This window comes from Caretta caretta, chromosome 1 (genome assembly GCF_965140235.1).
Source record: "Caretta caretta isolate rCarCar2 chromosome 1, rCarCar1.hap1, whole genome shotgun sequence".
Classification (NCBI taxonomy): Eukaryota; Metazoa; Chordata; order Testudines; family Cheloniidae; genus Caretta; species Caretta caretta.
This window is the reverse complement of record NC_134206.1, coordinates 111720823-111746237: the sequence shown is the minus strand read 5'-3', so window position 1 is coordinate 111746237 and position 25415 is coordinate 111720823. Positions and strand designations below refer to the sequence as shown.

The 25415-nt window shown below is 43.3% G+C and overlaps 1 protein-coding gene and 1 long non-coding RNA gene across 2 annotated transcripts in view; one reads left to right on the top strand and one right to left on the bottom strand.

Moving 5' to 3' along the window:
- The window catches only part of CUL4A (cullin 4A), a 90886-nt gene that overhangs the window by 6618 nt on the left and 58853 nt on the right, over positions 1 to 25415 (bottom strand). The window contains exons 11-19 of the mRNA XM_048855665.2: positions 24344 to 24536; positions 22728 to 22832; positions 18598 to 18708; positions 17806 to 17891; positions 16685 to 16792; positions 10764 to 10877; positions 9141 to 9246; positions 1798 to 1970; positions 799 to 951 (exon numbers count right to left, since the gene is read on the bottom strand). Coding sequence (XP_048711622.1) covers positions 799 to 951; positions 1798 to 1970; positions 9141 to 9246; positions 10764 to 10877; positions 16685 to 16792; positions 17806 to 17891; positions 18598 to 18708; positions 22728 to 22832; positions 24344 to 24536 — 1149 coding nt within the window. The remainder of the gene's footprint in view (positions 1 to 798; positions 952 to 1797; positions 1971 to 9140; positions 9247 to 10763; positions 10878 to 16684; positions 16793 to 17805; positions 17892 to 18597; positions 18709 to 22727; positions 22833 to 24343; positions 24537 to 25415) is intronic.
- Positions 1 to 25415, top strand: part of LOC125639226 (uncharacterized) — a 59013-nt gene that overhangs the window by 4083 nt on the left and 29515 nt on the right. Inside the window, exons 2-4 of the long non-coding RNA XR_012669102.1 lie at positions 488 to 1731; positions 20748 to 20834; positions 24954 to 25043. This is a non-coding gene — a long non-coding RNA (uncharacterized LOC125639226). The remainder of the gene's footprint in view (positions 1 to 487; positions 1732 to 20747; positions 20835 to 24953; positions 25044 to 25415) is intronic.

Sequence of the window (25415 nt, the reverse complement as noted above, 5' to 3'; positions counted from 1 at the left end):
CCCTGATGGAGGCATCAAGCCACCCGCCACGGGTCTTTATTCTCCTCTGGGCCTGTCCTTTCCTTTATGGGAAATGGGGGATCTTCCCCTTGTGGTTCTCTTTGGCTTCTTGACCGGAGCCGGGGAGGGGGGATCGGTGCTGGCTCAAAGACGGTGCTGGCGGGGTGCTCTGCATGGACGCTGTAGTGCTTGAGGCCAAGTTGGACCTGGGTGCTGGGGTCAGGGACTCCAGCAGGAGCGACTCCAGGTCTGACTCCATCAGGAGCGCCCTCAGACAGATGTGTCTGTCCTTTTTTGTTTGGGTTTGAAGGATTTACAGATGCGACACTTGGCGCTTGTGTCTCCTTTGCCTAGACACCTCAAACAATTAGCGTGCAGGTCGCTGATATGCATAGGCCACTTACAATAATCGCAGGGCTTAAAGCCTGGGGACCAGGCTAGCATTAGCACTAAGGGAACTATTAACTATTTTACAACTACTTTACAGGAAACGTTCGGAAGAAACACTGAATGAAACAAAACGATAGCCGAAGCAGCAGATGTTCCAGCACTGTCACTGGCGGCAAGAAGGAACTGGAGATGGGGGAGCCGGCAGCGCCCCTTATACCGCAGCATGTGTGCGCCACTCCAGGGGGCGCCAGAGCCGTTCCCCTACGGATACCACTGAGGGAAAAAATGCCGGTACCAGTGCATGTGGCGAGCACACACACCTAATATGGAATGGACATGAGTGAGCACTCGAACCAGACATTTAAAAAAAATTCTAGTATGGATTGAAAGGAAATTGAGTTCACTTACCTTTACTGGAAATTTCAGCTGATTATACAATTCAGAAACAAGAAGGTTATGGCAGAGTGTCTTTCTCATCTTCATTATTCGTACAATAGCAGCATCAATCTGATATTGTCTATCTTGAAACACTCTTTCAGTTGTGCTAACCTGTTCTTCAACCTAAAGGACAAGACAACATGCATCAAGCACTCTTTCAATTGCCAATTTTCCTGTCTCTGAATGTTTGGTTAAGCTTTAGGGAAATATACAATTAATATGTGGAAGGAAACAACATTCATTTATTCTTCTCTTTCTGACAGACAAGCACACACACCTAAAACCTGGGCTCTCGGATGTTCTGATGCTGTTAAAGGAAACTAAGGATACAAATGAAGCATATGCAAAGCAAATTCACATAGTTCTTATAAAGAGTAAACTTGATAAACCAAACTACAATTAAAAAAACAACAGTATTTATTTAATTAAGAAATACATCAATACAGATGAGGTTTCTACTAAACCTTAATGTATATGGGCCTTCTGAAATAGAGAATAATTCCAGGACTGTACGCTTCAAGGAGTTCTGTATGCTAAAGACAAAGAAAACAACTGGACATGCTAATTAAACACGTCAATCATGTTGACACCAGGAATTGGGATCCATTCCCAAAGTCATTCACAGCAACAGAGGGGATGATAATTATTTCAATAACTCTCTTATCTCCAAATAAAAACCGTTGATGTGTTAACAGCATTACTTCTGTTCTGTTCAATCAATGTGATGTCAATACTTCAACTACATTGTCCAAACAATTAAGATGTATTGAAAGGAATGTGAGATCATACCAATTTAGGACACAAACGGACTACCAATGAGACTAGAAATATTTCTCCCCTCCCAGGATGAGAAAAATATTGCTGGAAATGCAGAGACTGTGTCAACTCAGCCAGGACATATAGGTAAGCAAGGCACAATATCAGTTTAATCAAAATAAATGCAAAGAGTAAGAGTATTTTAATACATACTGTTTCTTTCATCTGTATTTGGTTGATCTTTATTCTAAACAATTTATGCTTGAAGTCACCATTAAAGATTAATTTGTCTCCATCTTCTACATCCTTGCCTTTTGGATTTTTAATCAATACCCGTGCTTTCCCACAGGCCAAACTCTGCAAGGTTCTTCGCAATTCACTGTCCTCTGTAAACAGGTTAAAAATACAATAAAAAGCTGACTGTAACTTTGAAATATTAAATTGTTAATTTATAAAATACAAGTTAAAACATTCCTCCTTTTCTGAGGTATATTGCTAATAATTTCTTCTAACTCATTCCTAATTATGCAATGTAATTCACAACTTTAAAGGCCCAATCCTGCAGATCTTACTTATACCTAAGAACTAACAGTATTTCAACATTGTACAAGACATGAACAAAGACGTGGCCCCAGCCTCAAGGAGTTTACAATCCAAAAAAACCAAAGATCAGACAAGAATATACTAGGAGACTTAGAGATTTAAAAAAAGAAAAAAAAGGGGGTAAATTGTGTTACCCTGAGCTTCATCAGTGGGTACTGTGATATGAGTATGTTCTAACATGAATATTATGCTAACAGAAACAAGTGGACAACTGTTCATGCTACCAGGAAAACATTTATGCACTAAAAATAATACGATACGGAAGAACTAGAAACCAAGGAATGACATAATAAATCTTAATATGTAAAACGCAAAGTCAAAAGCAACTTTGGTGTTAGGCAAAATAAACATGAATACACTAAACATTAAACTTCATGAAGACTTTTGTTAAAGCCCTGAAAATTTCTAAGTGAATATGCATTTTGTTGTTCTCTGCCTAGTCTCTTGAATACCATTACCTGCAATATAAAAACCATAATAAAATGTGTTAGGATAGCACTGTTTGTAGACCTGTGAACTGAAATAGCAAAGATTTTGCAAGCTAGAGCTGAAGTGCATTGGAAGAGTTGAGTAAAATGATAACATCATTAGGTTTAAAATTAGCCCTTTTAGTTAGAGAATAGTTTAGCTTTCACATTCCTGCAACACCACCATTAAGAAAACCCTTTTTATTCCTTCTTTTGATGTAAGGGAGTGGACGGACAATTATTTATAAAGATATTAAATTTACAAAAATATTAGATTGCAATAATTAAACAATCACCTATATGCTTTGTGTTTTTGAAGCACTATATCTGAAGCACTATAAAGAATGGTTACTCTCCATTAACTGTGGTTCTTCAAGATGTATTGTCCACATTCCACTTCTGGTGTGCATGCATCCCAAGCACAGAAAATTGGATTGTTTTTGAATAGCAGTTGAGGCCACAACTGTGCCCTGTAAACTGCGGGTATGTCTATACAGCAATTTAAGCCCAGGTCTGAACCCAGGCTCAAGCCAAACACCCCTTGTGTCTATACTGCAATTGTGCTAATCTAGGGCTCAGACCCAAGGTCCCAGGACCTGCCAGGCTGGAAGCTCCAAGCCTCTGGGACCTAGGGTCCGAGCCCTATTGGTTTCCTGTGGGTATGTGGTCCCAACTTGACTTAGGTCCTAGATGTCCTCCAGATATATCCCGAAGTTCCTGGCAGCAGAGGAGCAGTGCTGCAGGCAGCCAGCACAGTGGCTCTTGCTCCTGGGTCCACCCTGCCCTATCTGCGGCTGTGGGACAGGAACGGCCAGGCAGTGCGCACTGTGAGGGTGATAAGTGGGAGCCAACCCCAAAACTTCCCTGCAGCCTCCTGAGGATCCATTATCCCTGCCTCCCAGGGTGCAGCAGGAGCAGGGACAGGGGATCCTCAGGCGGTGCTGGAGCACATTGCACCCCAAGCCTTGGGCATGCACTTCATCACTCTGCAGCCGGCAGCAGCCAGACTGGTGTGTGTGTGTTTTCCTCTGATACCTTCATTTTATGTCAAATTTCAAAACAGACAGACACCTTCTTTGAACTTCCCACTTTAAAAATTAAGAATGGCAACATTTCATTTAATAGTTTGACAGTCCTGGAGAGATTGATGTTCTAATTATCCTCAGAATAGATGCACATGGGCATTTTCCTGCCACTATGACTCAGCTTAGAGCTGGAGAGCCCAATTCTCACATTAGTTGGTAGTTGACTAGCAAGCCTTCTCAAACTGCAGTCGTTCTACTGAGACAGCCACCAAAGGAGCTACTTATGCCGTTTATGTACTCATGTGTTCCTTATGGGCACCCAAGTCCCATTAATAGCACCACTGCAGTTAGGAAACAGGGTGGGCAAGAGAGTTTGTCCACAGTGCTACACATTTGAAGGGCCAGAGTGTCGACATGGGGGTTGAGGATGCTAGGTATAGGGTTACTGGGGATAGGGTTACTTTGACTTGGGTTTGTGCTCTACAGTGTGGACTTCAAAGCCCTAGGTTTGAGCACGGGTCAGAAAATTCTTAATCTAGGGTTAAAGTGCAGGATAGATGTTAAAGCCCAAGGTTCTCTGACACACATCAGCTGACTTGAGTCCCACTAACCTTAGGTTTACATTGCTGTCTAGACATAGCCTCTCTGGTGCTGCATAGAAGAGGATGAAAAGGGGGAGTGGCAGCAACCACTCTTCACTAAAACAGAATCCACCTGATCTAGGGCTGCAAACTAGCAGATAAGGCATGCGGATCATGGCATACATGTGGACAACATACCTTGAAGAACCAGTTACTACACCATAAGTAACCACTCTACTCTTCTTCAAGTGATGTCCATATGTCTACTTCTGGTGACTCACAAGCAGTGATATCACCTTCTGAAAGTGGGTGATCACAGTCTACTGAAAGGATGTCTGTAAGACAGCTCTGTCAAAGTGTGCGTCAGAGGTTGCTGGAGCTCTGGTGGAATGGTTCCTATCTGCATAGGTGGGTCCAAACACACACTCATAGAGCAAGACAGTCTGAGTTTCATTTAGATAGTCTTTAGGTGGATATAGGCTGACTTTTCATCCCCTCAGCAAAGGCCAGAAACAGTCTAGGCAAGCTCCCGAATGGTCTTATTCTGTCCAAATAAGAGAGTCCCAACAACATCTAACGTGAAATTTAACTTCCCCTGGATTAGCACAAGGATTGGGAAAGAAAATTGACAGGTGAATCACCTGATTCAGGTGAAAATCTGAGACAACTTTAGGAAAGAACTTTGGGTGAGGTCCTAATGTCACTTTGCCCTTATGGAATACTGTATACAGGGGTCCTGCTATGAGGGCTTGGATCTGTCCTATTTTTCTGGATGAGGTTTTAACCACTAAGAAGATGGTCTTCATAGACAGGTAATATAAAGAGCAAGTAAATAAAAGTTTCAGGGGGAGGCCTCATTAACCCTGATAATACAACAGTGAGGTTCCAGAGGGACAGGATCTCTCGGACTAGAGGAAAGACCTGAAGCTCTTGAGGAACCTAGCAACTGTTTGGTGTGAAGACAGATCTTCAGTTGGAGGATGAGCAGAAACTGCCATCAGATGGACTTCCATAGAAGTAATTGAGAGTCCCAAATGCATTAGGGCCAGTAAGTAATAGTTGCTACTGGGTTTTCTAGTGGGAGTAGGTGCTTCTGCATTGCCCAAAAAAGAACCTCTTCAATTTAGCTGAATAAGTTACTCGAATGGAATCATTTCTGCTACAAGCCAGAACGTTCTGGACTTCCATGGAGCAGATTTTGTCTGTGGCTGTTAGCCAGCCAGCATCAGCCTGCAAGGTGCAGCGATGCTGGGTTTGGGTGTAGGATCTGGCCCTCAGTTTGTATGATTACATCTGGCTGAACCATAAGTGTGATTGGGGGCTGTGTTGACAGGCTCATCAGCTCAGACTACCAGAACTGTCTGGGCCATGCTGGTGTTGTCATTATCATCCTGTTTGAGCTTTTTCAGGATCCTCTGTATCAGTGGAATGAGTGGGTAAACACGAATCCCAAAATCCAGGGGATGCAGAAGGCCAGATCCTCCTCTAGAGCAAAATACTTGGCATTGCTTGTTCTAGTCTATGGCAAACAGATCTATCCTTGGGCATCCCCATTTGTAGATGTAGATGTCTTGCAGAAATGTGTTCTTGACTGAACGCTTGTGTATTGTGTGCAGAATTGATCTGCTACGGTGTTCTGCAAGCATGAAAGATGTAGGGCCAAAAGTGTTACTTGGAGGCTGATACACCAGTCTCAGAGATGGATTGCTTCCTGGCAGAGAGGTAATGAGTGTGCCCCTCCCTGCTTACCGATGTAGTACATTGCTGTAGTATTGTCCTTCAGTACTTGGATTGTGGTTCCTCAGAATATGGTGGGTATAATATAGGAATGCCATGCAGACTTGGCTAACAGCTCTTAGCCCTAGGATATTATGTGGAGATTTACTCCTTGGGGGGGACAGATCATAGTCCCTGCATCTTAAAATGGTCCAGATGAGCTCCCCATCCAAGAGTGGACGCGTCTAGTCACCAGCTGTTTAGTGGATAGAGGCAGTAAGAATGGCCCTCTGCTGTGCACATATAGAGGATCCTTCCACTAATCTAACAATGAGAGGGCTTCTTGTGAGACCATGACCATCATATCTATTAGGTGTCTGCTGGGGTCCTTGTGCCATGGTGTCATTTTGGGTGGTCCCTGCTGTTTGGACCTCTCATGGATGGCTGCAACCACCAAGGACCCAGGTGTATGGTCATTATAAAAGTACTCAAACTACTTTGAGGGGACTTGGTAGCACCTATCTGCCTTATTTGAAGTGGGTTCCACTGAAGTTGGGGTCTATCATAGGTCTCTTGCTGGTTCCAACAAGCCTTCATTTATTGGCATTGCCAATCTACCAGAGCCCAAGGAGCACAGGATGCAGAAGTTAGTGTGACTTTTCCTGCATTCTCTCTACTGCAATTTCCAGGGTAACTGACTGGAGAAGCTGCTGGAAGATCAGATAGTTTGTTTCAGCACTGCCAGACGTAAGGGGGACAGACTCATCAGGCGAAGATGATAATATCACTGTTGAGATAGGCTAGACATCTGTCTCTTGTAGATCATCCTTCTCTGTGTCCTGGTACTGATGTTGAGATGTACAGTGGACCAGCTGACCTTCCTGAAATGGATTAAGAGGGAACACAGACCTGGCTTTGGAGGCAGGAGAACCAATGAAGTCTTTCTACTGGGTGGCATCCCCAAACAGGCTCAGCATGGCCATTATTGCTTAAACTAGGGGTTTGGAGAGAAGGAAGATATCACAATGGGTTCTGGGATGTCCTCTGGACTCCCCGTTGGAATAGCTTGGGTCATCATAGCCCTGGTCTACACTGTGGGGTAGGGGTGGGAGGGGGGGAAATTGATCTAAGTTACGCAACTTCAGCTACGTGAATATTGTAGCTGAAGTCGACGTATTTAGATCTACTCATCGCGGTGTCTTCACTACGGTGAGTCGACTGTTGCTGCTCCCCCATCGACTCTGTCTGCACCTCTCGCAGCGGCGAAGTACAGGAGTCTATGGGAGAGCGCTTGAGGGTCGATTTATCGCATCTAGACTAGATGCGATAAATCAATCCCCGCTGGATCGATCATTGTCTGCGGAGCCGGCGGGTAGTGTAGACATACCCATAGAGAGGCGAGCATGGCAAGTAGGTGGGTGACATATCTTCACTTCGCTCAGATGTGGAGAAGGAGCATATCTTCTCCATAAGTTGAACAGTTTTCTCAGAAGTTCTACAAGGCCCAAGGGTATCCTGTGCAGGAATTGAGATGGTGGATCCAGATGGCACCAGGGCTAGGAGCTTCCTAGTAGTTGTCCGCAATGGTGACTCCAGCGGGTTGGCTACTGTCAAGTCAATCAGTACTGCGAATCTCATCAGGACTGACAGCTTGTCCTCCAGATCAGCTGGTAGCATGGTGGGTGCTATGGTATGGAGCACTCTAGTGCCAAGGCAAGGTGTTTGGATGCCAGTGCCAGGTGTATCAATGCTGGGTGTTTTGTGGCCAATTGATCAGTATTGGTAGAGTCAGGAACAGACTCCAAAAGCAGTGCTGAGGTTATCTGGTGACAAAATGGTGCAGAGACATCAGCAGTACTAAATCTGAGCCTTGAACTGCCCCCTGGTTTGGACTTACTCAGTGCTGATGAGGAAAATCGGTGTCTCCAATGAGACCAGTATTCTTTCCTCCCTCTCTCCTCAGAAGATTGAACTGAGGCTGAGTTAGAAGCTCTGTCTAGTCAACAAGTGAGCCCTGAAGTTCAAGGTAGACCTGGGACTTACTGGAGCACTCACAGAGACTGGTCTAGTTTGGCTGTTGCTTCTCCTCGGGCTCAGATAATGCCCTTACAGATCTCTCCAAGAGAAAAAGTTTTGGCAGGATTCCCTTTCTTTGTGTGTCCTCTTTGAAAAAGAGAAACATATCAAGCATTTTATCTTGTGTATATGCTTCACAGAGGCAGAAGCAGCACATGGAGTGTCAGGATTGATAGGAATGGCTACCACACAAGAGGGATAGGATTTGAATCCTTGGGATTTCAACAGCACCATATCCAGGGGATCTGGTACTGGGAATATCTGGGAAGTTGAAGAGCTTGTCTTCTCATTTTTTCCCTCCTTTTAAAACAAAAATGCCAACAGGCTTAACTATAAGAGAAATATATTAAGAAACACTCACTAAAAACTAGAGAAAACAAGTGCACAGTGTGCAGAGATGTGGACAGTGTAGAGGTTCCATCTTGCTGTCTTGGGTAGTAAAAAGTAACTGGAAGGGGGTTACAGCTGCTCCGCCCTTTATGCCCTCAGCTGTGGAGTGCCAGAAGGCATGTGGGCCACAGGCACAGTCTCAACAGGCACTGGTATTAAAAAAAAAAAAAAATTTTATCTTGTGCCCATGGGGTGCATGTGCACCAGAAGCAGAATACACATGGACAATCACGCAAAGACATTATTAATTCAACACCCCCTCTCCAATCCAAAACTAATGCAATTGTTCTAAAAAGGTCATTTTAAAGTATGATAATTGAAACTACAATAGAACCTTAATAATCTGCACATTTTATAATCTGCACAGAAAAAAATGGAGTCTCTCGACTTCTCAAAGAACTAAAAAAAAGCTGTAGTGAGGTCTTGTTAATAAGAATGCATCAGTTTTTACAAAATATACTACAGATCATTTACTAATAAATTTATGAAGTATCAATGTTATCCACAAAGTAGTAGAAGTATATATGGCTTATCTTTTTGGTATTTACGTACTCGCTGATTCACAAAAATAGCCATTGCAAGTCACTGAAATTAGAAACATTCTGCTGTACTTAAAATTAGACTTTTACATCCAAAGTACTATTTAGAAGCTATTCAAATGAAAGAAAATAATGAATGTATGAAGTAATTTTTCATACCTATGCCAGTAGCCATTTTAATTTCTTCAAAAATAAATTCATCTCCTTCATTAAACATAAGCAGCACTAATGTCTGGAAGAGTGACACATGAAACTCTTTCTTTCCCTACAAAGGAAACAAAAAAACCCACAAGTAACTATAAATGATTTCTAGAGCTGTGTACAACATTTAGAGTATCAACTGTATTCTATACAGTGGAAAACTTCAAAAACAACTCTGATGACAAGCTGTACAATCTATAGATTATTTAACAAATAGCTTCTAGATCAGTGGTTCTCAAACTTTTGTACTGGTGACCCCTTTCACATAGCAAGCCTCTGACTGTGACCCCCCAATAAATTAAAAACACTTTTATATATTTAACACCATTATAAATGCTGGATACAAAGCAAGGTTTAGGGTGGAGGCTGACAGCTCACGACCCCCAGGTAATAACCTCGTGACCCCGAGGGGTCCTGACCCCCAGTTTGAGAACCCCTGTTCTAGATGAAAAGATATGTGTATTTAAAAGGATTCTGCAGCCTGATTATGTATCCTAGTATGTGGTGCCAAGGAAATGTAACAATAGCAAGACAAATTACAAAAAAACAAAAACAAAAAAAGAAAAAACCAACCCAACCAACCAAAACCCAACAACCCTGGACATTATATTGGTAGTGTAGCGCACCAACAGATTACCTGAATAGCCCAGTATTCATTTAACAGCATTTTCTTCCAGGTACATACAATGGGTGAAATCCTGACTTCAATGAAGTCAATAGCAAAACTCTCTGACTTAAATGAAGCTAGAATTTCACCCAATGAGTTATTTAATAGAGATAAGCAAACTAACATGAAAGATATCAGTGTCAGATAAAACTTGACGGAACACAAATTCTCTAATTCATGCAATTCTGCAGCAATAGCCTTAACAGAAGTGTGGCATTTGTAAAATTAGGCAATGGGAAGGAGATTAATAACTCAGGATCTCCATGCACAAACAACATTTTAAGCCTATTACAAACTTGTCAGTCATCTTAACTTCACATGATCCCAGGGCTCTAAATTTTGTATTTATAACTAGTCATCATTAACATCAGAGTAAAATTTTTATCTGTGCTCTGGTACAATGAGGTTGCGTTACTGATGAAGATATCTCATCAGACAGAACAAAAGCTATGTTAAGAAACATTTCAATTGTTTAATAATTCAACAAGCATTTAAATTTAACCACATTCATTAAATTATACCACTGATACTTTTCAGCATGGCTTTGTAATAGCTAGGGCTAATATTCAAATCACTAGGTTCCTTCAAAATACTATTTAAAAAAATGTCCACCCCATTCTTTTATAGTTTCCTGCCTGCTACAGGCTTCTTTTCATCAATGAATGAGACTTATTGACCCACAACAGTCAATGCTGAAAGATGTTTCACACTGGAGTTTTGACACGTTTAACTAAAATACCACATTCTAAATAAATGGCAAAGAAAACACTTTTCTAAATAGTTAATATAGAATATTGTTAGATTCTTCTCTGCAAAAAATTGTTTTATTAATATACTGCTTAAAAAGGAAAGAGATGCCAAATAAGTTATTTTATTTAAAAGCAGATGATTAAGCATAAAATAAGCAAACATACTTCCTTAAATTCTGCTTTCAAGACAGCATGCCCTAAAGTGGTCTGCCATTGAAGCTTTCGACCACTGTGTTTTCCAAGATAAAAGGTCTTAAATACCTCTTGAAGCTTAACCATCTGTAAACAAAGAAGAAAAAGAGGGAAAAAAGTTACTTATCTTGTACCAAATGTAACCAAACAGACTGATTTTCACAGTAGTGTGTTAGGCTCATCTTAGTATTTTAAATCAAAGTTTACACAAAAGTAAAGTTCAAGGGCCAAATCTGCCCTCATTTACATTGGTTCCAGCTTAAACAGAGCAAAAATTGATGCCAGACATTCATATAATATAATTTTCTTGAAACAAAATAAATTTTAGTTAAGATAAAACCAAATTCCCATTAAAAGAATAAGAACATATACCAAAGTGGTGATTTCATCCTGGGCCTACCAACATCTGTTCCCCACATGTGATGTAGTTAGAGGAGGAGGAGGAGAGAAGGTTCTGAAAAGCCCCACTCCCATTTTGCACTCTGCTGCCAAGTCCTCACAGACTTGAAGACCAGAAGGGATCATAGTGATCATTTAGTCCAGTGGTGGGCAAACTATGGCCCGCAGGCCAAATCTGGCCCGCCAGCCGTTTTAAACTGACCCTCAAGCTTCCGTTGGGGAGCATGGTCTGGCATTTGCCCCGCTCCACTGCTCCAGCCAAGGAGCAGGGTCAAGGGCTGTGCCACAGCGCTCCTGGAAGCAGCGACATGGCCCCACTCCGGTTCCTACATGAAGGGGCAGCCAGGGGCCTCCACTCCGCTTACTGCCCCCGCCCCAAGCGCTGCCCCCGCAGCTCCCATTGGCCGGGAACTGCAGTCAATGGGAGCTGCAGGGGCAGCGCGCCTGCGGACAGGGCGGTGCGCAGAGCTGCCTGGCCGGAGCCGTGACATAGCCGCTGCTTCTGGGAGCCGCTGAAGGTAAGCGCTGCCCGGAGCCTGCACCCCTGAGCCTCTCCCCACGCCCCAACCCTGATCCCCCTCCCACCCTCTGAACCCCTCGATCCCAGCCCGGAGCACCCTCCTGCACCTCAAACCTCTCATCCTCAGCCCCATCCCAGAGCCCACACCCCCAGCTGGAACCTGCATCCCTTCCCACACCCCAACCCTCTGCCCACCCCTGATCTCCCTCCTACCTGCTGAACCCCTCGGTCCCAGCCCGGCTCATTCTCCTACACCCCAAACTCCTCATCTCCAGCCCCACCCCACCTCACACCCTACTCCCCCACCTCAGTCTGGAGCCCCCTCTTGCACCCTGAACTCATTTCTGGCAGCACCCTGGAGCCTGCACCCCCAACCAGAGCCCTCACCCCGTCCCACACCCTAACCCCAATTTTGTGAGCATTCACGGCTCACCATACAATTTCTATTCCCAGATGTGACCCTCGGGGCAAAAAGTTTGCCCACCCCGGACCTAGTCTGAATTCCTGCACATTGCAGGCCACAGAACCTCACCTACCCCTTCTCATAACAGACCTATAACCACTGGCTGAATTACTTGAAGTCTTTAAATCATAATTTGAGGACTTCAGTTACAGAGAATCCACCATTTACTTGTTTAAACCACCAAGTGACCCAGGCCCCATGCTGCAGAGTAAGATAAAAACCTCCCAGGGTCTCTGCCAATCTCACTTTGGGGGAAATTCCTTCTCAATCCCAAATATGATGATCTGTTGAACCCGGAGCATGTTGGCAAAACCCACCAGCCAGACACCTGGGAAAGAACTCTCTGCAACTCCTGCCTTTGGTTCGTCCTCCTAACTGCAGCCAAGGCTGTTGTCAGCACTTTATGTCCCATTCCCCCACTATCCTGTTCCACCCCCATTAGGAGCAGTCAGTGGAGAGTTTAAGGCCTCCCATCTCCATCAACTGTCTGCCATGGCTGAACCCTTGCAGAGTAGCCCGCTCCTCTAGCGAAGATGCTAGGGGAGTGAAAGGGCAAAAGCTTCCCCTGCCTGTAAATCCAGTGTCACAGCTACAACCACTGTTGGGTCCCAACACTCAGCCTGCCTCCCTTCAGTGAAAGTGAGGGGTTAAAAAAAAAAAAAAGGTGTTTGTGTATATATTTGACATTACAACCTAATTATGTTAATCACTTTCAAAATAGGCTTTGCAATATCTGGTAACATAAATAAAACGGATACCTACCTCTCGTAACTGTGGTTCTTCGAGATGCGTTGCTCATGTCCATTCTAATAGGTGTGTGCGTGCGCCGCGTGCACAATCATCGGAAGGTTTTTCCCCTAGTGGAACCGTCGAGTTGGCTGTGGCGTCCCCTGGAGTGGCGCCTTTATGGTGGTGTATATAGGTCCCTTCCGACTGGCCACCTGCTCAGTTCCTTCTTGCCGGAATACTCTGACAGAGGGGAATCGGGCGGGATTTGGAATGGACATGAGCAACACATCTTGCAGAACAACAGTTACGAAAGGTAGGTAACCGTTTTTTCTTCTTCGGGTGATTGCTCATGTTCATTCCAATAGGTGACGTCCAAGCAGTTTCCCTGGGGGAGGGGTCGGAGTTCACCTGGTTGCTGAGTGCAAGACTGCCCTGCCAAAGGCTGCATCGTCCCTTACTTGTTGGGTAATGGCATAGTATGACGTGAAGGTGTGGATAGAAGACCATGTTGCTGCCTTGCATGTGTCCTGGATAGGGACCTTCACTAGGAATGCTGCGGACGATGCCTGCGCTCTCGTGGAGTGCGGCGTAAGCGGAGGGGCTGGAATTTTAGCTAGGTCATAGCAAGTCCTGATACAGGATGTGATCCATAATGAAATGCGCTGGGATGAGATCAGGAGCCCCCTCATCCTTTCTGTGATTGCTATAAAGAGCTGTGGTGACTTACGGAATGGCTTTGTGTGCTCCATGTAGAATGCTAGGGCAAGTCTAACGTCCAGGGAATGGAACATGCGCTCTCTGTTACTGGCATGCAGCTTAGGGAAGAACACAGGTAAAAATATGTCTTGTTTCACATGAAACTGGGAGACTACCTTTGGCAGAAATGCAGGGTGAGGGCGTAGCTGCACCATGTCTTTATAAAATACCGTATAGAGGGGTTCGGAAGTCAGGACTCTGAGCTCAGATACCCTTCTGGCTGATGTCATGGCCACCAGAAAAGCCACATTCCAGGAAAGGTAGGGCAGAGGACAGGTTGCCATGGGCTTGAAAGGAGACCCCATGAGCGCAGACAGGACCAGGTTGAGGTCCCACTGGGGAATGGGCCATCATACTTGGAGAATGGGCCATCGTACCTGGGGATAAAGTCTGTTTAAGCCTTCGAGAAACCTGCCCCCATGGGATTACTGAAAACTGACCCATGCGCTGCCCCCAGGTGAAAGGCCGAAATGGCAGCAAGGTGTACCCAGAGAGATGATATTGCTAATCCCTGCTGCTTAAGGTATAACAGGTCGTCCAAAATAAGGGAAATTGGCGCTAGCTGCAGTTTGGTTCCCCTTTGCCAAGCCCAAATGGAAAAACTCTTCCACTTTGCCAGGTATGTGGCACGAGTGGAGGGTTTCCCACTCCCCAGCAAGACCTCCCTCACTGGGTCTGAACACTGAAGCTTAAGTGGATTCAGCCATGGAGTTTCCACGCCTCAGGAGTTCAGGGCCAGAGTCCCTGTCTCATATGGGATCTTCCAGAGCCCTGTGGGTGTGGCGAGCCAGCAACGTGGCTATGGGGGGAATCACGGGGAGATGGTGAGCAGCGCTGTAACATGATAGGTTTGCCACAATGATGAACCAGAGGCGGTGCCGCCATCGGTGCTGCAAAGGGTGCCGGAGCCACATGAGATGTAGGGATAGACGCTGCAGCTGGTGCTACCGCCGGTGCCTGGGCTTGCAATACCAGGGACTGCACCGTCATGGCAGAAAGATCGAGCTCTTCCTCCAAATCCTCACGAGTCAGGGAGTCCACCAGCACCAGACTCGACGGGCATCCTGTTGGGGCCAGAGTCAACGGTGCCGGGTCTTGAGGCCCATGGGTGTCCTGCCGGAGGACGCACCCCACTGGAGTCCCCTCATGGCTTCTTGACGGGTCTTTCTGCCATGAATGACCTCTGTCCGCTTTCTTTTTCTTATGCGGCACCAGGGACTGCAAGCGGTGCTGCCTGGTGGCACTGGCCTTATGAGTTGGGAAGCAGTGCCGGTACTCCTTAGAGGAGTCCTTCCTCGGTGCTGGGACATCCCGCACTGAGGCCGGGGCGCTGTACACCAATAATGCCTGTGTCTCTTCCAGTGCCAGCTGTGGGTGGAGGGCTGACTCCATCAGGAGGAGCTTCAAATGATAGTCCCGCTCTCTTAATCCTAGGTCTAAAGCTCCTGCAAATTGGGCACTTCTCTGTCTGATGGCCCTCTCCTAAACACTTGAGACAGGAAGCGTGCAGATCGCCTGTGGGCATAGGTTTTGCACACTTCTCGCACACCTTAAACTCCTGCAACCGAGGCATGCCCCCATGCCTGGGGAAACTAGGGCAGGGGGGAAGCCCTCTGAAGTAAGTCCAACTAACTACAAACTACTATCTAACGAACTCACAACTATGTACAACTTAGAAAAGGGAACCACTAGGCAGGCACTTGAGAATGCAAGAGACAGCTGCTCCAATGACCATCACTGGAGGTAAGAAGGAACTGAGCAGGCGGCAGGTTGGCAGGGACCTATATACACTGCAATGGGGCACCACTCCAGGGGTCTCCACAGCCGACCAAAGGGTACCACTAGGGCAAAAACCCTCCGACGATCGTGCGTGCAGCGCACGCACACACCTATTGGAATGCACATGAGCAATCACTTGAAGAATATTTGTTTTCAGGATCATTTCAAGTAAATAAAGTGGTTGCTTTTTTGAAAGAAGAAGGGTCTTGTGGAATTAAAGACTAAGGTGACCAGATAGCCAGTGTGAAAAATCAGGACCAGGGTTGGGAGTAACAGGCACATATATAAGATAAAATCGGGACATCTGGTCACCCTATTAGGCCTGGTCTACACTGGTGGGGGGGGGAAGGGGGGAATCGATTAAGATATGCAACTTCAGCTACGAGAAAAGCGTAGCCGAAGTTCACTTATCTTAGATCAACTTAGAATCACTTACTTCGTGTCCTCACAGCGCGGGATCAATGGCCGCCGCTCCCCCGTCAACTGCATTGCCACCTCTCGCCATGGTGGAGTTCCGGAATCAACAGCGGAGCAATCAGGGATCGATTTACACTAGACGCAATAAATCGATCCCTGATAGATCGATCACTACCCGCCGATCCAGCGGGTAGTGTAGACGTGGCCTTAGAGATTATATCAAAACGCACCATGTGGCAGAATTATGATTGCACATGCAACCATAATGTTGGCATTGTCTAACTTCTGATTACTTGATTATATTGTAAAACAGGCATGTCTATAAGCTGTTTTATTGTTTTCAAAATGTTTTTTTTCACAATATTTTATGTTCTGAAGGCTGACTGGTTAACCATTTTGTGAATTTTCAATCACTTCCTCTCCCCCACCCACCTTTGTAATTTGAGAAGTTTTGACCTATTCTAGTTTACTCCTGGGGGAATTCTGCACCACTGCATATGCGCAGAATTATTTGCTTCCCTGCAGAAAAATTACTTTCTGACAGGGAAGCAAAGGGAAGCCGTGCAGTCTGTGGCCTGTGCTCCCCATCGCCATGCTGGAGCCTCCACATTTATTTATTGACAAAATTTGCAGAATTTTAAAATACTGTATGCAGATTTTTTTTTTTGGGTGCAGAATTTTTAAATTTTTTGTGCAGAATTCTCTCAGGAGTACTAGTCTAGTTATAAGTAATTGAAAACAGTTAAAATTGGATGCGTTAGGCAACCTAAATATTGAGATTCCTACCCCTCCACCATGATAGACTGCAAATTCTAGTTCTAAAAGACTCACCTCTGGAGTTAAGTGGACTTCCACGGGTGTGTACGTTGGCCAATATCCCATAGTAAGTATATTTACCGTCAGGTCTATATTGCCTGGATCACTTTGGTTCTGCATATACTAAAATAAAATTAAATTAAAAAAACCCAAACCTGTTAAAAACCCTGCTAACACAATAAATTAAAAATAAACGTAGAAAAGTATATCAATAAATGGCTTCTGCTAATTACTATCTGGAATACTGTTTTTTTTAAAAAGCAAACAAACAGTGAATTAGTTTTGGCACAATGAATTCCGGCAATTTATTAAAACACCCGAAGAGCTGACTATAAACCAAAGTTGAATTTATAAAGCATTTCTCATTGGAGCACTGCGCAATATAAAAATCTGTGATCAAAAACAATTAACTCCTACAGCTAATATAGGCGCTCTTAATTTTTTTAAAATACTGATTCCAGCTGGAAATTATGGACAGAGTCAGGAAGTTTTCTAGAGGTGATGTCCACAGTTGGAAAATGCTCTTGGCTCCCACTGTCTAAAAGTCGTGCAAAGGCACACTACATACCTAGGCAATTCGGAACATAGTGAATGGTTGGGAACAAAACAGACAAGATGATTATCAATTAGGTCTATTAGATCTGTTCTTCTAAAGGACTTCAAAGTCAAAAGAATTTTAAAGATTCCATAAAAAACATTTAAGGGATGTTAAGAAGACACACGGTGGTACATTTTGAAAGAAATGCAGTCTAGACAGCACTTGGGCTGGGCATCCAGAGAACATAACAGCAACAATCCAGTCTGTATGGCACAAGAACATTCATCACCAGATCATTCATTCTGAACTAGTCACAGCCTGGCAATAATTCTCACATGATAAAATGGAGTCTTAAAATCAATTTTAGAGATGGGTCTAATAATAAATTTAGTGGCAACACTACATTCAGGCTTTATTATTAAGAGTCAAAAAGAAAATCAAATGAAACTATAGGGTCAAATAACGTCCCAGCAGATTCGCTGAACTATAAATAATCTGTGGAAAATCTGTTTTGTCACGGTTTAATTTAATACAATTATGTGACATCATCCTAGCTAGTGTAAATATACCATGCATAAGTATAAGAAGTTAAATTTACCTGCTTAAACTGAATCATGACATCTTTTGAAAGTTCCATATCCTTGAACATTCCCTCCAGTTTACTGGTGAAAGCAGCACCACATTCTGTCACATAAATTAAAGCAAAGTTTCCATGATTGCAATAAACATAAAACAAGTAATAAAAGCTTAAGCCTAATGTTGGGCTAGTGTGACGGTCCTTGGGATGCAAATCCAGATAAGCCGAGGCTCCTGCCTTTTCAGCTTCTTATTCATCTTTACACTTTCCTTTGTTCCACTTCCTTTACCCGAAACAAACAGAAAATAATAAAATTGTGAACTTTCTTTAATTGTTCGCAGCCTTTTCACTTGAAAATCACGTCAAACTATTTTACCAGTGCTTGAAGTGTAAACCTCAGTTAAAATAGCAAGCTGTGTGCAAAACCGGCATAACTATACCAGTGTGACAGGGTTCACCCCAACACACTGCCAGTCCCAAATTTTCCCCAAACTATGTGCTCTGTAATGTCCAGCCCGCTCCTGGACAGATCAGAGAAATTATAAGGTTAGTCTGTTCTCTAAAGTCCCAAAAGCACAGCACAGCTTAATGTCACAGATTTCCAAAAAGAACTCCACTCCCATTTATACACCTAAATTAAACTTGTACATTTCCTCGAGTACATAGCAATCAGCAGTTCCTACTCTGAACAGTGGGAGCCGTAGGGTGCTCAGCTCTTTTGAAAATCTGGCCCAGTCACTTTAACAAATAAAAATAAAGGTTCAGGTTTAAAAACTAAAAGAAGCAAAAAATTCAACATTTGCAGCTGCTCACCATGTTTAAGCTTTGACAGCATTGACTTCTCAGCATCTACGGATGCACTTTTTCCAACCAGCAGTCTTTTGGCCAAATCTTTTTTATAAAATGCCTCAAACACATCTTTACCTGTATGGAGAGAAAACAAAAAAACCTGAGAAATCAAACATTACACCTTTACTACTTATCTTCAATTATACAGAAGTGTCCTTTCTCTTGACTTGCTGAAAAGTGGAACACAGTTACATATCTGTACAGTAACTGTTCAAGATGTGCTGTGCACATATATGTTTCACTAGAGTTGTCAGTGCTCCCAATGCACTTGAGTTGTAGATTTTTGCCTGCACTAGGCTGCTCATATGCCCCCTGCTCTCCTCATGCACCTAGCCAAGGGTTATTGCCATCTCCCTCTCTGTTCCTGCATACCACAGTCTAACATCCGAAGCAGTGGGGAAAGTAGGAGAGATTATGGAAGGTATATGTGCACAGCACATCTCAAAGAATAACAATTACCATACAGGTAAAGTACACACTTTCTCTCCTTCGAGTGATTGTGTGCATATACATTCCACTTTGGATTATCTGAACAAGAGATCACAACACTGATTTACCAAAGTTGGCGTAATCTCACAAAGCTTGAGAAAGAGAGCCGTACGTGGAGAAGGTATGTAAAGGTGACCACATTGCTGCCTTGCAGATGTCTAGGAATATTGCTCAGGAAGGTAATCAAAAGGTAAGATAGAAAAGTCATTCTGTATTGCTGAGAAGAAGTGAAGTGGATTCTTACTGAACTAACTGAAAGGCCAGATGATTTCAAATGCAGTAGGTAGTCCAGTATGAATGTAATCTTTATTTAATGAGGAAATAATGGTGGGATGGCACCCAGATCAAAAACTTCTTCCATTTTGCGGCATATGTGGCCCTGGTGGAGTCCTTTCTGCTACTCACCAAGATGGCTTGGACTTCTCAGGACCATAATCTCTCACACATATTCAACCAGAAATTATCCATGCAGTCAGGTAGAGAGATTTACGGTTAGGATTCAGAGACCTGTCCAAGTTTTGACATAGGAGATCCTGGACCAGGGTAAAATTATCAGTGGCCTGATAGATAGCTGATGTAGGTCCATGAACCAATATGGTCACAGCCAAGCTGGTGCCACAAGGATTTATGTTGCCTGGTCTCTTTTCATCTTCCTGGAGTACTCTTGGAATGTGAGGAACTGAGGGGAATGCATAGAGCAGATGACTGAACCAGGGAAGAAGAAAAGCATCCAGCAAGGAACTTGGGCTGCAGCCCACTCTGAAGCAAAATCCCCTGCATCTGTTGTTGAGGTTGGTCACAAATAAGTTTATTACTAGGTACCCACACTATTGGAAGATCTGGAGAAGAACATCCTTCCTGACTGACCACTTGTGTTGCTCAAGTTCCTACTGAAGGAATCCACAATAGTGTTCCTCAACTCTGGAATGTAAAGCATTTAGCAAGACCGTGTTTCTTATACAGAGATTCCACAGGCAATTTGCTTGTTAGAGCAACTGAGATAACCCTGCAGCCCCTTGCTTGTTCAGATAAAACATAGTAGTGGTATTGTCCATCAGAACTTAAACCAACTGGTTCCTGATGGTGGATACAAACGTCTTGCAGGCTTGATGAATAGCACAGAGCTAACACTTTTATGTGGAGTGAGACCTCCTGAGGTTACCAAAGAACTTGTGCCTGGAGTTGACCGAGATGACCCTCCCAGCCTTTGGTGGATGCATCTGTTACCAGAGTCATAGTCTGTTCTGGTGGCAAAAAGAGAACCCCATTTAAGACGTTCAGAGGGTCCATCCAGTAGTCCAGGGACTGAAGCTCTTATGCAGGTACGCAAATCAACAAGTGAATGCCACTCAGTCAGTATGCTGAGGAAAGCCAGGCTTGCAGACAGTGGAGGTGAGATCTGGCAATGCAGAATCACATATGTGCATGAGGCCACATACCCCAATAGTTGTAAGCAGAAATAAACTTGTCTTTGAGTTGGATGTGAGATTTTAGGACCAAAAAACTATGGACTGAATCCTGTCCTCAGGAAGGTAACCCACAGTGGTTATGGCGTCAAGTACTGCCCCTATGAAAAGTTATTCACTGTGTGGTTATAACTTCAATTTGTCTATATTAAATTTCAGGCCTGGACCAGAGAGCAGTGGTCTGATGACAAAGATACTGCGTTGGACATGGGTACTTGATCTTCCCCGAACTAGCCAATTGTCCAGGTAAGGAAATATCTGAACATCTACGCAGTGCAGGGGGGCTACCACCGCTATCATGCACTTGGCAAAGATTCTTGGGGTCGAAGATAACACAAAGGGAAGCGACGTGTAAAGGCAGTTGTTGTTGCTTGCTATGAACCGAAGAATCTTTTTGTGGCCAGGATGTATTGCCACATGAAAGTAAGCATCATGCAAATCAAGGGCAGTATACCAATCTCTAGGGAAGGGATAACAGAAGCAAGGGTGACCATCCTGAACTTGATCTTACTGATGAAGCGGTTTAGTTTTCTGAGGTTTAGAATGGGACAAAGACCACAAGATTTGGGGGGAATCAGGAAGTACTGGAAATAGAAACCTTATACTGGTAAGGAACTTCCTCTCTGCTCCCAGCTCCAAAAAGACTGCACTTCCGGAATCAATAGAGTCTTGTGAAATGGGTCCTTAAAAAACAGGGAAGGTGGACTAGGGAAGAGGAAGGAGCTGAACTGGGTGAAGTATTCCTCTTTTACAGCTGTACACCCACTTGTATGATGTGATCTGCTTCCAAGCACTGTGAGAGAGAGAGAGAGAGAGAGAGAGAGAGAGCGCACGCGCTGGTATCCAAAGGGAGGGAGGAGAGATATAGTTGGTGTACCGTCCTCAATGGAGTAGTCAAAACAACTGCTTCAAAGCTGCAGTGGTCTGGTGAGAAAGGCCTATCATTGATGAATGCAACTGATGACATTTCTAGGAGGTTTAAACGTTCTGTGACAAAGCTCTGCCCTTGTCTCAGTGGGTCCCGCACTTCCTGGCAGATTTCGCTAGCCTCAGAGGCTCACTGTGACCCTCCACGTAGCCCTTCTCTCTCTAGAGGCAAGGGTCACAGCCTACTGAGCCATTTTCATCATAAGCTAGCAAGGGAGGTGAGGAGAAGCCACCCTCCCTTGCACCGTCTTTGTGGTCTCTCAGCCTCAGTGATTAATTGGGGAGGGGAGGAGAGGGGGGAGCCTGGGCCCACCCTCTACTCCGGGCTTCTACCCAGGGACCCTAATAGTAGCAGCTATGGTAGCTGACTTTTTGGAAATAGAATGTGTACAATTCCCTGGGCCACCTCCCCACAACAGCCCCCACTCAATAGCCCCTTCACCGTTACCTCAGGGCTTCCTTCCTTGCACCTGATAGAGTTTGTACTGCTTAGTTTCTCCAACAGCGTGGCTTCCTCCTACAGCTTCTGACACATGCACCCAACTGACTAACTGGAAGGCTTTTAACTAGTTTCAGCCAGCCCCTAATTGGCTTCAGGTGTCCCAATCAACCTAGCATTCTCCCTGCCTTCTGGAGAAATCTTAATTGGCCCCAGGTGTCTGAATTGACCTGGCACAGCTGCCGTTTACTTATCCTGGTAACAGGGATTTGTTTAGCCTGGGACTAATATATCTGTCTCCCACTACTTTTCTATAGCCATCTGGCCTTGCCCCATCACACTTCCTTTGGAAGTATCCTGAGACATCTGCTAAGAGGTCCTGTAGTATGACTGAGGTTTAAATGGTTTCCTCTTTGTTACTGGGGTGTAAACCCCCAACGACTGGAGGGTCACTCAGGGATAAAGGAAAAGGATTAGCCACTATTCGCTGGGCTCCCACATACTCTATCTAGGAGAAAAACCACAAGGAGAGAAAAATCCTATGAGTGACCCTCCCAGCTTCCTGGTCAGAGGCCACATTTATCCTTTGGTCTTTGTGCAGAACTCCCACTGACATCAGTCTCTACTTTTGTAGTCCCAGTTTATAGATTCAAACATGTAACAAGTTTGTCACTGCTGTATTAAATCAATTATCAATTCTAGCAGTAGCACTGAAGATCATATTTTAAATCACATCAATTTTAAACCCTTCTTACACCTTAAACATTTCTTACCATGAATGAATCTGAATATTATCATGATTTTGTCAAGGATTCTTTCCAGCTCTTCATCTGTTGCTTCTTTATTTCCAGCTCTTAACTTTGAATCCACATGTTTTGCTACAAATAAATAAAAAAATTGAGGCACTTAAAATAAAAATCCCTCTAAAATTACTGTAATGTTTCCATTTCTAATATTACTAGATATTAAAACATTGGTGAAATTCAAAACGTTCTGTTTTGTAATCAGTTTTCCCTCCTCCAAAGTCAGTGGAATTATACTCAAGTATTACGTTATTAGTGGAAAAGGAACTGACCAAGATAAAGATTAATACAACAAATAAGCTTTAAAATTAATGTACTAAAACACTAGAATCTTCATGTTACGTTCACTACAAGAATATTACTTGTTGATAGACAATGTTTTGGAATTATGCAATGCATATGAATGTATTATATGAACAACAAAAATAAACACACAGATGACTATTTTTGTAGACCTTTACCATGCCCTCTGGCTCTCACCAAAACTTAAACAGAAGCGATGCTTTCAAGTTAGTAGCTTGATAATGGTAGAAAAAAATACAATTATGCCATGAATTTTAATTAAAGGGATAGAAAGCCGTATGAATATCCCTACTCTGGGTCTTACTAGGTTACGTGTCAGTGGGATGAGAAGGAAGCCATTGTAACAGCTGAGGATACAGTACCCACAAGTGGCAATAAGCCCATATCACTGCTTTGCACATGTCAAATAGTATTCAGTCACCTTTCCTACAAAAGGGTATTTTTTAGAAAGCCATTTTTCAAGTTAGCAGCCAAAAGCAAAAGAATATGATAAGGACAGAAACTAAGAGGCAGATCCTCAGCTAATGTAAATTGTAGTAGCTCCACTGACTTCAAACTCCGAGCTATGATAATTTACACCACCTGTGGATCTGTCCCCATATTACTTATTCTGAAACATTTTAAATATTCTTTGTGTAATGTACACTAAATGATTAAGCTTTCCTTTCCTGACTTCTGAGGTCCTGAACAATTTTCTTCTTTACAATTCAGTCTTCCTTTAACTGAATGTTATTAAAATGGGGTGTTCTCCTGAGTTTAGTTTAGGGGAAAAACAACCAGCCAACCAAAACACCCCACTACTTCTTCCTTCTTAGGCATGTTTTTCTTAGCATTGACCGTCAGACTGTATGGAAAACTGAGGTTTTAACACCAGTATAAGCCTCATCCATAAGACATACCCACTATTCTATTCTGAAGAAATAGTTAAATTTCTTTTTCTAATAGCTACTCTTCCCCCTTAGCAACTTACTCTGCTTTAGGAAGTTAGCCATATGGGTTTTTAAGCAACTGTCCTCATCAGTCACCGTGTAAGCAAATAGGGGTGCAGCAATAGCAGGAATTAACATGCTCCTTCACGTGACTGAGCATACACCTGACAAACACATCCAGACTTTTACCTGGATCCCATGACATATCCAGACTAATTTTTGCCTGGTATCCCAAAAGCAATTCTTCCAGTGGGCTATGCATTGCATTGCAATTATACTAGCATACTCAGTATGCTTGATATTATTATGCTTTCTAGAGGTTTTAAAAATATTTTACAGAAAAGTATTTTGTACCTATCAATTCTGCAGGCTTATTTGGTCTCTTGTTGATAAATGTTTCAAAGGATTCCTTCATCAAGTTTATAAATTTCTCATTTTTCTGAAAGCACGCTTCTATGATATGGTCCACTTTATCCTTAAAATCTAGTAGCTCTTGCACCATATCCTTGTCCTTTTCAGGATTAACCACTATAGTTGTCCCAAAGTTCTGTAAAAACAAACACTTTTGATAATCAAATACTTCATTGCTACCTATCTCCCCCCACAGACACATACACCCTTATGAAATTTAGCAATTGGAAAAATTTATCATAGAGGTGCTTAACAATAATTGAAATCTTAAAGCTGTTCAAAAATGATGAGATGCATTGAAATTTAAACACAAAACCAAAAAAATCCAAACACACATTAATGGATTTCAAACAGCAATGTTTGAGAGATCACTTACATTTAAAACAGAAGCTAAACAAAAATTAAGTATTAGACATGGTTGTACACACACAAGTTTACAGTTAAATACATGATTTATATAAAAGAGTACGTGGAAAAGTGTAGTAAGAATGTTCAGCATAATGAAAAACTTTGCATGACTTTTTTTTAAACCCACTGAACTGTTTATTTGCAGAAATAACTGGATATGATTTAGCTGCTTCTGGTCACTCCAGGATTCTAATGTCAACAAGGGCTACAAAAGTGGAAAAACAGCCATCACAAGGTTTGGTTGTGGAGGGGAAGCTATTGACTTGTAAAGACAAAATTCTTGCTTTATCATCTTTTAATCTTATCTTGTTTCTACTTATGCCCAGCTCTCCAATGGAATTGTAACACTATTTGTCTACTGAATCAGACAGTCTACACAACAGTGTTTGATTGACCTGCTATTTAAGATGGCTTAAGAATATTAGTATCCGATATTTGTTACAAGGAGAGTGACCAGATTTCCATAGTGAAAAACTGGGACAACCGCACAGAGGCAGCATATTTTTCCATTCGCTTCTATCTTAGCCACTGTAACAGCTGAAAAACCAAAAAAGGCAAGACAATTCAGACTTCCCTCTTAACATTTAACTAGCCAGAGCAATAATTC